Raw genomic sequence first — 12,395 nt, 5'->3', positions numbered from 1 at the left:
TGATGTTATCATGTGTCCACCAGAGGGCAGGAGTGGCAAGGCAGAGGGTAGAAAGGAGGTCTGCTGGAATTGTTCAGAAATTCTCGTTATTGTTGTTTGGATCTTTCCTGGCCTCGGTTTCCATTGATATCAGTGTTTTTATGCATTCCACAAACACTGAGTACCCACTACATACCAGGCACCTTCAAGGTAACACCAGTGGGGGCTATGGAATAGGTTAGTAAATACTTATAATGTCATGGAAAATTGCAAAAGGGCAACTATGATACAGGTTTTCTGGTGATAAATTCTTCATGAGAGGCCCAAGCCATATATCACAAGAGGATGCACCTGGAGAGGAGTGTCAGAGAAATCTGAAGTGTGAATAGCCTCTCCGTTTGTGTTAGAAGGTTGGGGGTGGGTGCACAGAATGACATGGGTGCAGGATGGGGAGCAGTGGAAGTGATCACTGAGGTTGAAAGAGGTATGTAGAAGGATTTGGGAGGACCTACTACCACAGGGATAATAGGGGACAGACTAGAGCAGCTGTGGGCAAACTACGGCCCACGGGCCGGATCTGGCCCTTTTGAAATGAATAAAACTAAAAAAAAAGTACCCTTTTATGTAATGATGTTTACTTTGAATTTATATTAGTTCACACAAACACTCCATCCATGCTTTTGTTCCGGCCCTCCGGTCCAGTTTAAGAACCCATTGTGGCCCTCGAGTCAAAAAGTTTGCCCACCCCTGGACTAAAGTCTAAGGGGGGAAAAACAGGTGACCTACTATTTGGAGATGCTCCTCTGTGGTAGAGGTTGGAACCTGGTGGGAGGGGAGGCCAGTTAAGAAATGACTGACTGACATGCAGGTACCAGAGGATGGCACCCCTAAGGGCTTCAACAGTGTGGGAACTGAAAGGACAGGTCTATTGGGGAGTTGCTCTGTAAGCAGAAGTAATAGTTGAATATGAGTGCTGAGAACAAAGGGAGTGAGAGTGATCTGAAGGCTTTTGTCCTTGGTGACCAGAAAAGGCTGGTGAAAGAAAAGCAGTTATTTTGCGAATAGGAACTAGAGAATAGTTTTGAATTAGATGAGTTTATTAAAGCCTGTGTCCAACTAACTCTGGTAAGAACACACTGCTTGAGCAGTCATTTCAAGATCTCAGAACCTCAGGGGCAGGGGGACCAAGGAAGGTGTCTGATTCATCACACACCTCTGCTTGAATCGACTCCCCTACCGCATATCCTGGGATCAGGCCTGGTGGGAATAGCGCCCAGGCAAGCAAGGTAGTTCCCTCCCCTCTGTGAAGAGGTGTTAGGGTCTAAGGGCCCTTCACCACTGGTCTTTCGCTGAGAAACACGAGTCAGGGAGTCCCCCTTGTCATCTGCCACCATTACATACCCTGGCTGACCCCTGGCAGCAGCCCACACTTTCTGCACTGATTTGGCTTTATTCTGCAACTTCCCTTCCTCAGCACCCCCAGATAGCCCTCTGGGTTATTGGGCTCTCTTCCTCTTCTTTAACTTAGGATCATTTGTGAGAATTTCATATGAGCAACAAGAAATGGGAATTCTCTGATTGCGGTTTTCCTCAGGAGCGGGGGTTCTTAACACATTGCGGACCAGTCGTTTTATTGCTAGCTTTACCCAGTGGCCAGATAAGCTTCTATTGAACGAGTACAAAAAACGTTTCACATAAATGTTAAAGGCACGCTTTAAAATTAAATGCCCATTGCATTTTGAAGTTATTTATTACATGTTCTTACAAGCTACTATCTTTTTAAAGAATTCTCGTGATTGGCCACAAGGCTTAGAACAGAAAACACGAGAATTCTCATGATCTGTCTGCAATGTTTTAACATAGGGGTCTGTGGCAAAGATAGGAAAAAAATTAACTTTTGATACCTGTATTTTGTGCATTTTAAAGAACACTAGAGGGTGGGGACCAAGGAAAATTCTAATGAGACCTGTAACTTTAGGCAGCTGCTAAAATTCACTCCTTCCCTTACACACACACACACACACACCCACCCCCCCCCCCACCCCCCGACTCCTATCATTGCTGGCCCAGAGGACAGCAAAGGTCTGTGTTTCCTGTGGCCTTTTTAGAGCACTGCAGGCCCAAAACAGTGGGGTACCCATGCAGGTTAAGTTCTGTATTGAGGGTGTATGTCACAGTGGGAATACCAGTATTATCCAGCTTGGAAATCAGCATCCCAACCTCTCTGAACTTCAGCTTCCCTCCCTGTAACATGAGGTTGACCCAATCCTAGCATTGTAGGCCCTAGATTCTCTCACCATCTTGGAATTTTTTCTTCTGTTTTTCAGAAAAAAAGCGTGTAAGTACTTTGAGCAAGGCAAGGGGACCTGCCCATTTGGAAGCAAATGTCTTTACCGCCACGCTTACCCTGATGGGCGGCTAGCAGAGCCTGAGAAACCTCGGAAACAGCTCAGTTCTGAAGGCACCGTGAGGGTAAGGACTTCGCCATCTCTAGTCAGGCACACTTACTGTGGGCATTTCTAGATACTGCTCCTGAGTTTTTCTCTAATAGTTAGGGCAACCAGAAATAGACAAAAGAAAAATAAGCTACTCAGCCTCCATATTGTCATTTTTAGTAACCAGGTATATTTTCTGGCTATTTTTGCAGTTCTTCAATTCAGTGCGCCTCTGGGATTTCATCGAGAACCGAGAAAGCCAGCATGTCCCCAACACTGAAGATGTTGACATGACAGAGCTTGGGGACCTCTTCATGCACCTGTCTGGAGTGGAGTCGTCAGAACCCTGAAGATAGATGGTTGCCCCTGCATCTTGGGCTCCGCCAGCAGAGCCTTTCCCAAGTAGGGTGTGCAGAGCTTCCTTTACTGCAGCCCCAGGTAGTGTGTTGCTTGGATTTGCGTGGGGTTGTATTTAACCTGGGCTCTCATCCATTCTCTATTATTACAGCCATGAGAAGAGTGAAGGATGTAAAGTTAACCTAACAAGTATATGGAATCACTACTTTTATAGCTGATACCTTAGTTACACCTCAAGCTCCTCGCGGGGGGGACCAGCTAAACAGCCAGACTGAGTTTTGAGTGATTGCTTTTAAAACAAAGTTGGCTCCTATCCTTCATGAACTTTAGCTCCCTAGAAACTACATCAACTTGCAGTTGCCCCTAACGCAGATTTCTTTTTCTTACCAAAGGATTCTTCGTCCCTAAAAATGATTCCTTATAGTGAATTTCCATAGTACTTTAGTGTGTGGTCAAAACCTGATCTATACAGGGCTTTTCCAGAAACAAAAAATGGGCACTGCACGCCTTAGTGCCCCAGATCAGAGCAGGCGTCTCACTGTTATATAGTCAGTAAGCAAAGTATAAACCTTCTTCCTTGTAATGGGGGCTCTTGAAGTAGCAGGAAGTACGAGGTGATAGATCAGGAGTACAGCCCCTCATTTCTGGTTAGTATTGTGGCCACAATTGGAGGAAACCTTGCACATGTGCCTCCAGGGAAACATGTCCTTAGCTCTCCCCTGTGGGCGTGGTACACACGTGCTTTTTTATGTGCCGCCTGCCCAACCTGTCAGTCTTACCTGTAAAAAAACTGGTCCAGACCCATCAGTGGTCCTAAGCATGTCTTTTTATCATCAGTTGTGATTTTAAATTGAAGGAGCATAATCTTGTGAATCAGAACAAACTCACTCTAAGCCTGAATTTACCTATTTTTATAAACAGTTATAGATATCAAATATTTTGTAAAATGTATTAAAGTGTGGGTAGAAATAAAAAGGTCTATTCTTACCTGAGTTTAGAGTGCTTTATGCATAATTTTTATAGTTAACTCTTTAGTGACAACACAGGCAAAGGCTGAATTAAATTCATTCCTAGCAGAGGCTCTGGGCCCATTTCGTGCTTCTTGAGTCCTGTTCCAGAAGGGATGAACAAATGGAGAGTTCAAGCTGTGAGCTTAACATTACTCTAAAAGGAAGAAACAGCCAGTAAGCCTACATTTAATTTATTTTATTAAAATAACATAATTGAGGAACCATCAGATAACTGTATTTTGTCAGGCGCAATAAAAACAAAATTAAAACCCAAATCATCAAGAAAACCTGTATTCCTGGCTTCCTTGCATACACATGACTTGACTGTTGAGAGACAAGGCTGGCCAATGGCCCCACCCCATAGGGGCAGCTCCTGGAAGACAAAATTCAGCATGATGGAAGACTGCTCCCTGAGAGAGCGGAGACTTGGAAGGGGTAGGCCGGGCACCTCTTCTGGAAAACCATCCCAATGCATTGGAGACCTCCATGAAAAAGGAAGGTCCCCAAACTCAAGTTCCATAGTACCAAAGCAGACTCCTTTAGGCGGCCATGGTCTTGACAGTCCTGGGCTGTTTGGTGCATTCATTATGTGCAAAACTACCTGTTTGGCGCCACACCACTCACCACTATCTCTGAAGAAAGTCCTTCCTGTGATAAGCATTCCACATAGGAGCTGATACTCAAAATCCATGTGTCCCCCCAAGATGGCTGGTTTGCCTACCTTCATTTTCCCTCCAAGTGCTTTTTCTTGCTCTAAAAGTACTTGTCTAGCCGATGGCCAGGGTCCCAGATCATATATTGCCATCAGCAGCCACTGGTGAATCTGGAGAAGGCTCAGCTCATGAGCATGGAGGATGCAGGTAGGGAGCAGGAGAAACCAGCATTGTAAATGGCTTCCTTCTCCCAGGACCAGAAAGGGTAGAAAAGAAGGCAACATGAAGTAAGGCCCTGTGAGTAGTCTAGAAGGTCCTTAGCAGCAGCTTCTCTGAAAACAAACTCTGCTCCCATAGAAAGGGAGCAGATAGATGGTGCCTGCTGACTTCCCTTTCTCCCCTGGTGGCCTGAGTATAGGTGCAAAGTCAGCTAGAAGACAGGCAGTCTGGGGGACGTGGTCAGTGTGCAGGCATTGATATCCTCGGTGTGGGCTGCCCGATGCAGGGATGGCTCAGAAGCGCTCCTGTTGATTTTCGGTAGAGAGTGCTGGAGCAGCTCAATGGAAGACAGGATCTGAAACGGAGCCACAAAATGGTGTGGGCCTTGGCGTTTCCACAGCAGCAGCTTTCAATTAGGAATCCAAAGACGCAAGCTGTTATCACCCCACCTGTAACAGCTTGTGGAGAACACCAGCCCTTCCCTGTTTAACCAGTTAACTGCCATGATACTTTGAATTAAAAAAGGTCGACCAGCTTGCGTCTATAGACACTTACGGTGTACAAATGGCTTCAAAAAACAACCCACCATCATACTTCCTCATCATGAAAAACTGCTTCAGTTTAATCAGGTCCAGCACCTTTGAGCTGAGTCTTACCTGGGGAAATAGAGGCCTCTCTTCCTTAACTTTCTTCACACAGTCAGCTACAAGCCGCTTCATTGCTTTGGGGCAGTTCTTGTATAGCTTACTAAGGTCTGGGGAGGCATACCCTCGGCCCACCATGAAGATGATCTAAGGAAAAGAAAACAGTTGAGTGAATGGGTGATTAACACTGAAAGCAGCAACTTCCAACTCTCCAGCTGCACAGACTGGCAGGAGGCCAAGGAGCTTCCACAGCAAGTTGGGCCCTTTACTGGCAATGCACGTACCTGGTCTCGGTTGTTGATGTGGGAGTAAGGGAGCTCCCCTGTCATGAGCTCATACAGCACAATGCCGTAGGAGTAGACGTCGGACTGGAAGCTGAACGGGTTATTATCCTGCATTCGGATCACCTCGGGGGCCTACAGGGACAAAGTGCATACCTCACCATCTGCACCCAGCACACCCGGGGCCAAACTATCCCTTCCATTGGGTATGAGAGTCCTGTCCTCTGTCCTCCATAGCTCTTCCCTAAAGGGCCCCCCTGACACCCTCAGGGGCTGGCTAATTTGAGCTCAAATTCTAATCTCTGGGATCTAGCACTTCCTTTCACCTAACTCCTCCAAGCTCTATGCTTCAGCATGGTTCTCATCACCAGCTTCTTCCAGGAAACCCAAATTCACCCCAGGCTGTCTGATACAGAAAGTGTCAATGAGGTGGCCTGGACTTTGGGGAAATGTGGAGAAACGCTTTAAATTTTGCACACAGACCTGCAGGGCCCCCCTTCTTCCCTGTACCCTCCTAGTGAAGCCATGCCTCCTCACCATCCACAGGATAGAGCCGGTGGGTTGTTCAACCTGCTGAGAGCCACTCCAGCGCGACTTCACTGTTGCCAAACCAAAATCTCCAATTTTTACTGTCAGGCCTTCATGGAGAAATATATCTCAATGCTTGTTAAGGACTCTGGTTTCAAAATACTGGTCAAGTTAATTTTGAAAAACTTACCAAAGTTCTTACTAGCACAGCATCTCTCCACCTCCTATCTGCCCCCAAGCCTGCTCTGCACTGGATTTGCTAGGGTTTCCAAAGTTTTAAAAAAAGTACTTTTGAAATGCCCCTTCTTCCAGGAGGCATGCAAAGAATGCTTGGAGTGCAAAATTATTTGGCTCCAGCCCAAAACAAGGCTGTTTAGCCCCTGCTGCTTCTCCCCATTTACACATCTAAGTGCCAGGTCCCTGGCCTGTGACCTTCCCACATAATGTAGGTGCCCAAAACCTCAAGACTTAAGACTGCAGGTGCGCCTCAGAGCTGTGCATGACCTGCTGATTTGTTACATTTCGTTTCTCCCAGCATTCTGCCCTCAAATGGCACATGGATAACAATATAGCAAATCACTCAATAAATACTGAATGTCCTAAGACATTTCTCATTAGAACAGGTAGCACCTGATGACTTCAAAATCAGAACCAAACTCACCTCATTTCTGGGTAGTCAGGCAGTTTAAGGCTGCCTTGTGATCTGCTGATGCCCAGTAATTCACACCACCTTAAGGTCTGGTATCTGCTTTCATGGCATAATGTATTGGTCCCCCAAAAACCACTAAAAAGTATTCCATGCCTCATACATGTACCCCAAATAAGCCATGTCCCATAATCAAACTCAACACAACTGTCATGCCTGTCATGGCCAAGAAGCAGAACTACAGCTGTAATGTCACACTCCTTTCCAAGAGAAAAGGTGAGAGAGGGAGAGAGATGTGAAATTGTTACATTTCATGTCTGTAAGTGTGAAAAATGCCTTAATTCATTATTTCTACAAAAGCACCTTAAACCTTAGAAAGGATAGAATTGATTCTAATAACCTCTAAGGAAACTATTTCTGTACATTTAAAACACAATTATAAGTAGTAATTCTGAAAATCTTACGTTTGGTTTCATGTATGTTCTGACGAGATACACACTATCCACAAACTAAGGGGAGGGGAAAGCCCCCCCCCCCCAAGTTAAATTTGGTAATAAACAGCATAATAAAAAAACTAAACCTATTTCACACATAACCCAAACACATATCTCACTCTTGTGGAAATCTTTCCAAGGTCACTTTTTGCTGAGATAACTTTGAAATGAGAGTCTCCCTGTTTTCCTAAATTGACAACTGAGCAGTCAAACCACCACCAAAGGATACTGTTGGATTTCATGTCTCTGTGGATGATGTTCTTTGCATGCAAGTAGCTGTGAAGGGAAAACAGTGTAAGGGGCATGGCTAGAACGAAGCTTCCAAACACTACTAAGAAGCAAACCACCTGAAGGCCTGGCTCCCAGGGGAGCTACGTTTGGGGATGGCCCTGCGATGGTCAGGCAGGGCCACGTCGTGCCTTACCCTGAAGTAAAGACTATAGCAAAATGGAGCGACTCTTTAAGCATCAATTTTAACCAAAAGTAATTCTCACAACCGAAATGCCCCTTAACTGGTTAACAAATAAAATGCAGCAAATATCCATATAATGGAATATTATTCAGCCACAGAAAGGAATGAAGTACTGATATATACTATAATATAGATGAACCTCTCAAAAAACATGCTCAGTGAAAGCAGCCAGACACAAAAGATCTCATGTTATATCTTGAAAATATTCTAAAATTAATAGTGATGGTTGCACAACTCTGAATATATTTTTTTAAAAACACACATACTGAGTTGTACACTTTAAAGGGGTGAATTTGACGATATGTGAATAATATTTTTAATTTTTTCCTAAAAAATAATTGTGCTAGTTATTTCCTAAAATGTAAGGTAGAAAATGAGCTTTTCTATAGCACTCACAAGCACAGCTTAGCTTAAGCTCCATATAAGGTACTTCAGAGGAAAAGTTTCAGAAGCACTGCTCTGGGCTAGCCAAGAATGGAAGGAATAAACACCTTTCACAAAGAAAGGTGTCAAGCACAGAGACACAAACGGGTAGTATGTAATAGAGGCGCTGAGCATGACCTATAAGCATTATCCTAAAAGTGACATCTGATGCCCACTCCCATAGCTGTAAGGCTGGGTGGCTGGACTTCGAGGGCAGTGGCTGAAAACGGAATCTGAGTCCCAAGACAGCGGCCTCAGCTTAGACAAGGAACATGAAAGTGTCATTCCCATACCAGAGGCTTATTTTCAGCTGTGCCAAAATATCACAGAAATCACTCAACAGGATTTTCCTAATCCTGATTTAGGGACAAGTTGATGCTTGGACCTCAGACTTTGTAGTCATCAGGCCATCTACTCACTCCATTCCCTGAGCCGTCTGCCGGGCAATGTCAATCAACTGGAACATCTGGAACTTGGTCTCTTGGACATGCAGGTGTTTGTAGAGGCTGCTACCCTCACACCATTGGGTCACAATCGCCAGATTGTCCTTCGTCATGTACCCCATAAAGAGCAGAATGTTCACGTGCCGTGTTTTGCTGAAGGAGGGAAGAGAGAAGGCTATGAAATGTCCCTTGTTTCAGATTCAGATCTACTCTGCTTCCTCACTGATAGCAAATCCTGTATGTTCTTGACACCACCCGTGCTTACAAACTGGGTGGCTGGCAAAACAAACAATCCATTTGGTGTTCTGAGCTGTCAAAGGAGCCCACCAAGACTCACGATTCACCTCACTGCTGGCCTTGTTTGTAGAAAGGACATTATCATTGTGCATTCACGATTCCCCCCACAGGGGTTAGCAGGAGCCCTCGTTGGTGGAATTTAACATCATCCAACTTATTGCTACAAGTCTAAATAGTGACTCAGAGATTTGAAAGCTGAACGTTTGCCATCCAGAATTAGAAAACTTGGCCATAAGAAAGAGCTCATGAAAATAAATGTGAAATGGAACCTATTTCTCCCTACCTCAAACCAAAACTCAAGAAACAGAACCTGGACTACTGAGTATAGTGTGCCCAGAGACCTAAAGCAATGGAGGGGTTCTGCTCATTCTATAGGTTTGACAACCACATAAGCAGGAAGGAAACCTTCCATTCCCTTTCACTTGAAAGGGAGGAGTTTGAACCACAGGCCTCCACAGTGAACTCACTAACCACCAGTCCCAGCCATAGGCCCTCAGAGACAGGGCTACACCATGTAGGCCCACTTACTCCGTGGTTTGTGTACCACCACCAGTCCCCACCCTTGCCACTCCAGGGGGGCCAGACAGGCCAGCTTTCTACTCACCGCAGGACAGCCACCTCATTCCTGAAGGCCTGAAACTGCTCTGGTGTGGGGTCAACAACCTTTAGGATCTTTACTGCAACGTCTCCTGCAAATTAGTTTGTAGTCAGTATAATCAGTTGAATGATCTTACTGTATTTTTCATAGACCCTAGTTTTGAGATACAGTGAATCACTTATTCAAAAATCATATACCTAGAAAGATGGAATATGCAAAATTCTAAATTATTCAAGTGGCTGGAAAAAAAGTTACATAGGTTACACTACTATCCTTTAAATACCACCCCCACAAGCCCTGGCCGATTTGGCTCAGTGGATAGAGCATTGGCCTGCAGACTGAAGGGTCCCGGGATCAATTCTGGTCAAGGACACATGCCCGGGTTGCAGGCTCAATCCCCAGTGGGGAGCCTGCAGGAGGCAGCCAATCAATGATTCTCTTTCGTCACTGATGTTTCTCTCTCCCTTCCTCTCTGAAATCAATAAAAATATATTCATACATACATACATACATACCACCCCACAGGATTGAACAGACTTGGTTTAAACTATTCCTAGGAAGCCTGGCTTCCTGAGGTAAGGGCATGTGTGACAGGTCACACAACCTGGGCCTGTGAGGATGACATCAGTGGGTGGACATGAATGGCCCAGCAGATACTGAATCTTTGGGGCCAGAAGCTGGTGCTAGGAAGGAGGCCATTTAGCAAGCAGTTGTTAAACTTAGCAGCCACATTTCAATGAGACCTCAGATGGTCCATTGTACAAATTCAAAGATATATATTGAAATTAAGCTCCTTTGCTTTCAATACCATTAAACAGAATTCCTAACGATTAATAGCGATTGCTTACTATATCCTTCCTGGCACGGTGTGTGTTTTCGCAGGCATTATTTCATTTAATCCTCACAGTTGCCTTATGACATACATACTGTTATCCTCATTTTACAGAAAAAGTTTATAGCCACTAATCAAAGTGCTGGAATCAAGATAAGATAGAACTCCCAGTCTGACTCCAATGGCTACTTCTAACTATAATACTATCAAGTTACTGTTAATCATTATCAATCACTGTGAGCCTCTTTCTATTACCTTAGAAATATCCATGGATTATTTCTACTTTATATGTGCTACCAATTTAGAAGCCAATTTCAAAAATGCTTTTATGTTATATTTATCATAGAAATTATACTAAGTTACTTGAAGCCCTATTAGGACCTCGGATTTTCATGGCAAATGAATTTACTAACACAGCCTTCTGGTGATCGAATAAAGTAGGAGTCAGTTGAATGGCACCTTGGAAGTGATAGTTCCTTCACTTATCAAGCACATCATATCCTTGCAACCTCTGTTGGAGCATTCCTTACTTCACTTTTGGGGAGCACCAACTGGTAGATAGTTCTTGCGACAGGTCCCAACTGTTGCACTGTGATCTCTGGTTTTATCAACTAAAGTCCCCACTTAACAACAGCCTCCACACAGGCTTTCATCCAATTCACTGGCACAAGTGTTTACCAAGGGGCCGGGCTGCCTGTGAAGTTGCTGCTGACCTGGGATGGGAGGTGCAAACTATATTCAGAGCTGCATTCTATCTAGGAAGATGGAGCTAGTAAACCATGAAGCCCAACCTCAAGTTCCTTATGAATGAGTAGGATTAGCATAACTGCTCATCTTAGAGCATTTGAGCCAAGAAAGGTGTGAGGAACAGGTAAGGTAAGGAGGGGAGGGGTGAGAGAAATATGAGCTGTGTTCAGAAAACTCTAGCATGGGATTTGGGCACCTGCAGGATAGGAGAGAAGCCAGGAAGGAGTCTACTACAAGAGCCCAGGTAAGATGCAGGCACAGTAGTGGCATGGGAATAGAAAGGAGGGGGTGGAAGCAAGAAGCCCTATGAAGGTAAAATGATCCATGTGGCAGCCAACCGAGTGGCAGGGCTAGGAGATGGCAGTGCTGCTGGCCCAGGCACTGGGCAGAGCTTTAAAGGGACAGGCCAGGGTGGGGTGCAGGAAGAAGGCTTGGGGAGATGCTGTATTGTTCCTCAGGACTTTCCTAGTTCATGAGCCCTTCCTTTTTACAGCTTTCCTCCAGACATGCTCCAGGTGCCACTAAACTCATCCCCAGTGGCACCAATTTTAGACCTAATCTGTAATGCAACCTTAGAGCTCAGAGGATTCACTGGGAGACAAAGCTTGCTCACAGTGACTCACTTTCCTGGTAGTCAGCTGATCATCCTTCACCTCTAGCCTCCATTTTTTGGAAGAGTTAACAGGGATAATTAAAAGTTCTTATTTTCTTTGTTCCATCATCACAGCCCATTCAAATCCACCCATCTCTCTAAATTCTATTATCCAAAGATACATCACAACTCTGTGTGAGACCCACAATACCTGAGTCTTCATGCAAGTCATCAAACAGGGTCAAAGACAGTCCTATAGCCCCCACAGGGATGCATCTGCCAGCCAGCTTACAGTGAACAGTTACAATAACGAGACTCTATATGACCCCACTTCATTTACGTGTAAATATTCTAAGAATTTCCATGATAGGCAGTCTGCTAGGGACAATGGACAAGCATAGGAAAACGGAGTTCAACTCAAATAAAGAACAGTTTTCCAGCCCTAACCGGTTTGGCTCAGTGGATAGAGCGTCGGCCTGCAGACTCAAGGGTCCTGGGTTCGATTCCGGTCAAGGGCATGTACGTTGGCTGCGGGCACATCCCCAGTGGGGGGCTTGCAGGAGGCAGCTGATCGATGTTTCTCTCTCATCGATGTTTCTGACTCTCTGTCCCTCTCCCTTCCTCTCTGTAAAGAATCAATAAAATATATTTTTTTAAAAAAGAAAAAAAAACAAAAGTTTTCCAAAACAAAACAAAACAGTTTTCCACTTGGTAGGAACTGCCTAGAGTTGGAATGATTTCTCAT

At 44.8% G+C, this 12,395-nt stretch overlaps 2 protein-coding genes across 6 annotated transcripts in view; one reads left to right on the top strand and one right to left on the bottom strand.

The window, feature by feature from the left end:
- The window catches only part of MKRN2 (makorin ring finger protein 2), a 37,296-nt gene extending 32,519 nt beyond the window's left edge, over positions 1 to 4,777 (top strand). The window contains exons 7-8 of the mRNA XM_070433607.1: positions 2,307 to 2,451; positions 2,627 to 4,777. Coding sequence (XP_070289708.1) covers positions 2,307 to 2,451; positions 2,627 to 2,764 — 283 coding nt within the window. The 3' untranslated portion in view covers positions 2,765 to 4,777. The remainder of the gene's footprint in view (positions 1 to 2,306; positions 2,452 to 2,626) is intronic.
- The window catches only part of RAF1 (Raf-1 proto-oncogene, serine/threonine kinase), a 72,432-nt gene continuing 63,999 nt past the window's right edge, over positions 3,963 to 12,395 (bottom strand). For all 5 annotated transcript variants that reach the window (XM_070433601.1, XM_070433602.1, XM_070433604.1 and 2 more), the window contains 7 exons: positions 9,486 to 9,570; positions 8,561 to 8,737; positions 7,476 to 7,522; positions 6,116 to 6,234; positions 5,582 to 5,713; positions 5,310 to 5,444; positions 3,963 to 5,008 (listed from right to left, as the gene is read on the bottom strand). In XM_070433601.1, coding sequence (XP_070289702.1) covers positions 4,865 to 5,008; positions 5,310 to 5,444; positions 5,582 to 5,713; positions 6,116 to 6,234; positions 7,476 to 7,522; positions 8,561 to 8,737; positions 9,486 to 9,570 — 839 coding nt within the window. In that variant the 3' untranslated portion in view covers positions 3,963 to 4,864. The remainder of the gene's footprint in view (positions 5,009 to 5,309; positions 5,445 to 5,581; positions 5,714 to 6,115; positions 6,235 to 7,475; positions 7,523 to 8,560; positions 8,738 to 9,485; positions 9,571 to 12,395) is intronic.

The sequence above is a fragment of the Myotis yumanensis genome, unplaced genomic scaffold (assembly GCF_028538775.1).
Source record: "Myotis yumanensis isolate MYYU_CA2020_CCGP unplaced genomic scaffold, mMyoYum1.0.hap1 SCAF_14, whole genome shotgun sequence".
Lineage (NCBI taxonomy): Eukaryota > Metazoa > Chordata > Mammalia > Chiroptera > Vespertilionidae > Myotis > Myotis yumanensis.
Note: the sequence above shows the minus strand (reverse complement) of the source record. Positions and strands in the feature narration are given on the sequence as shown.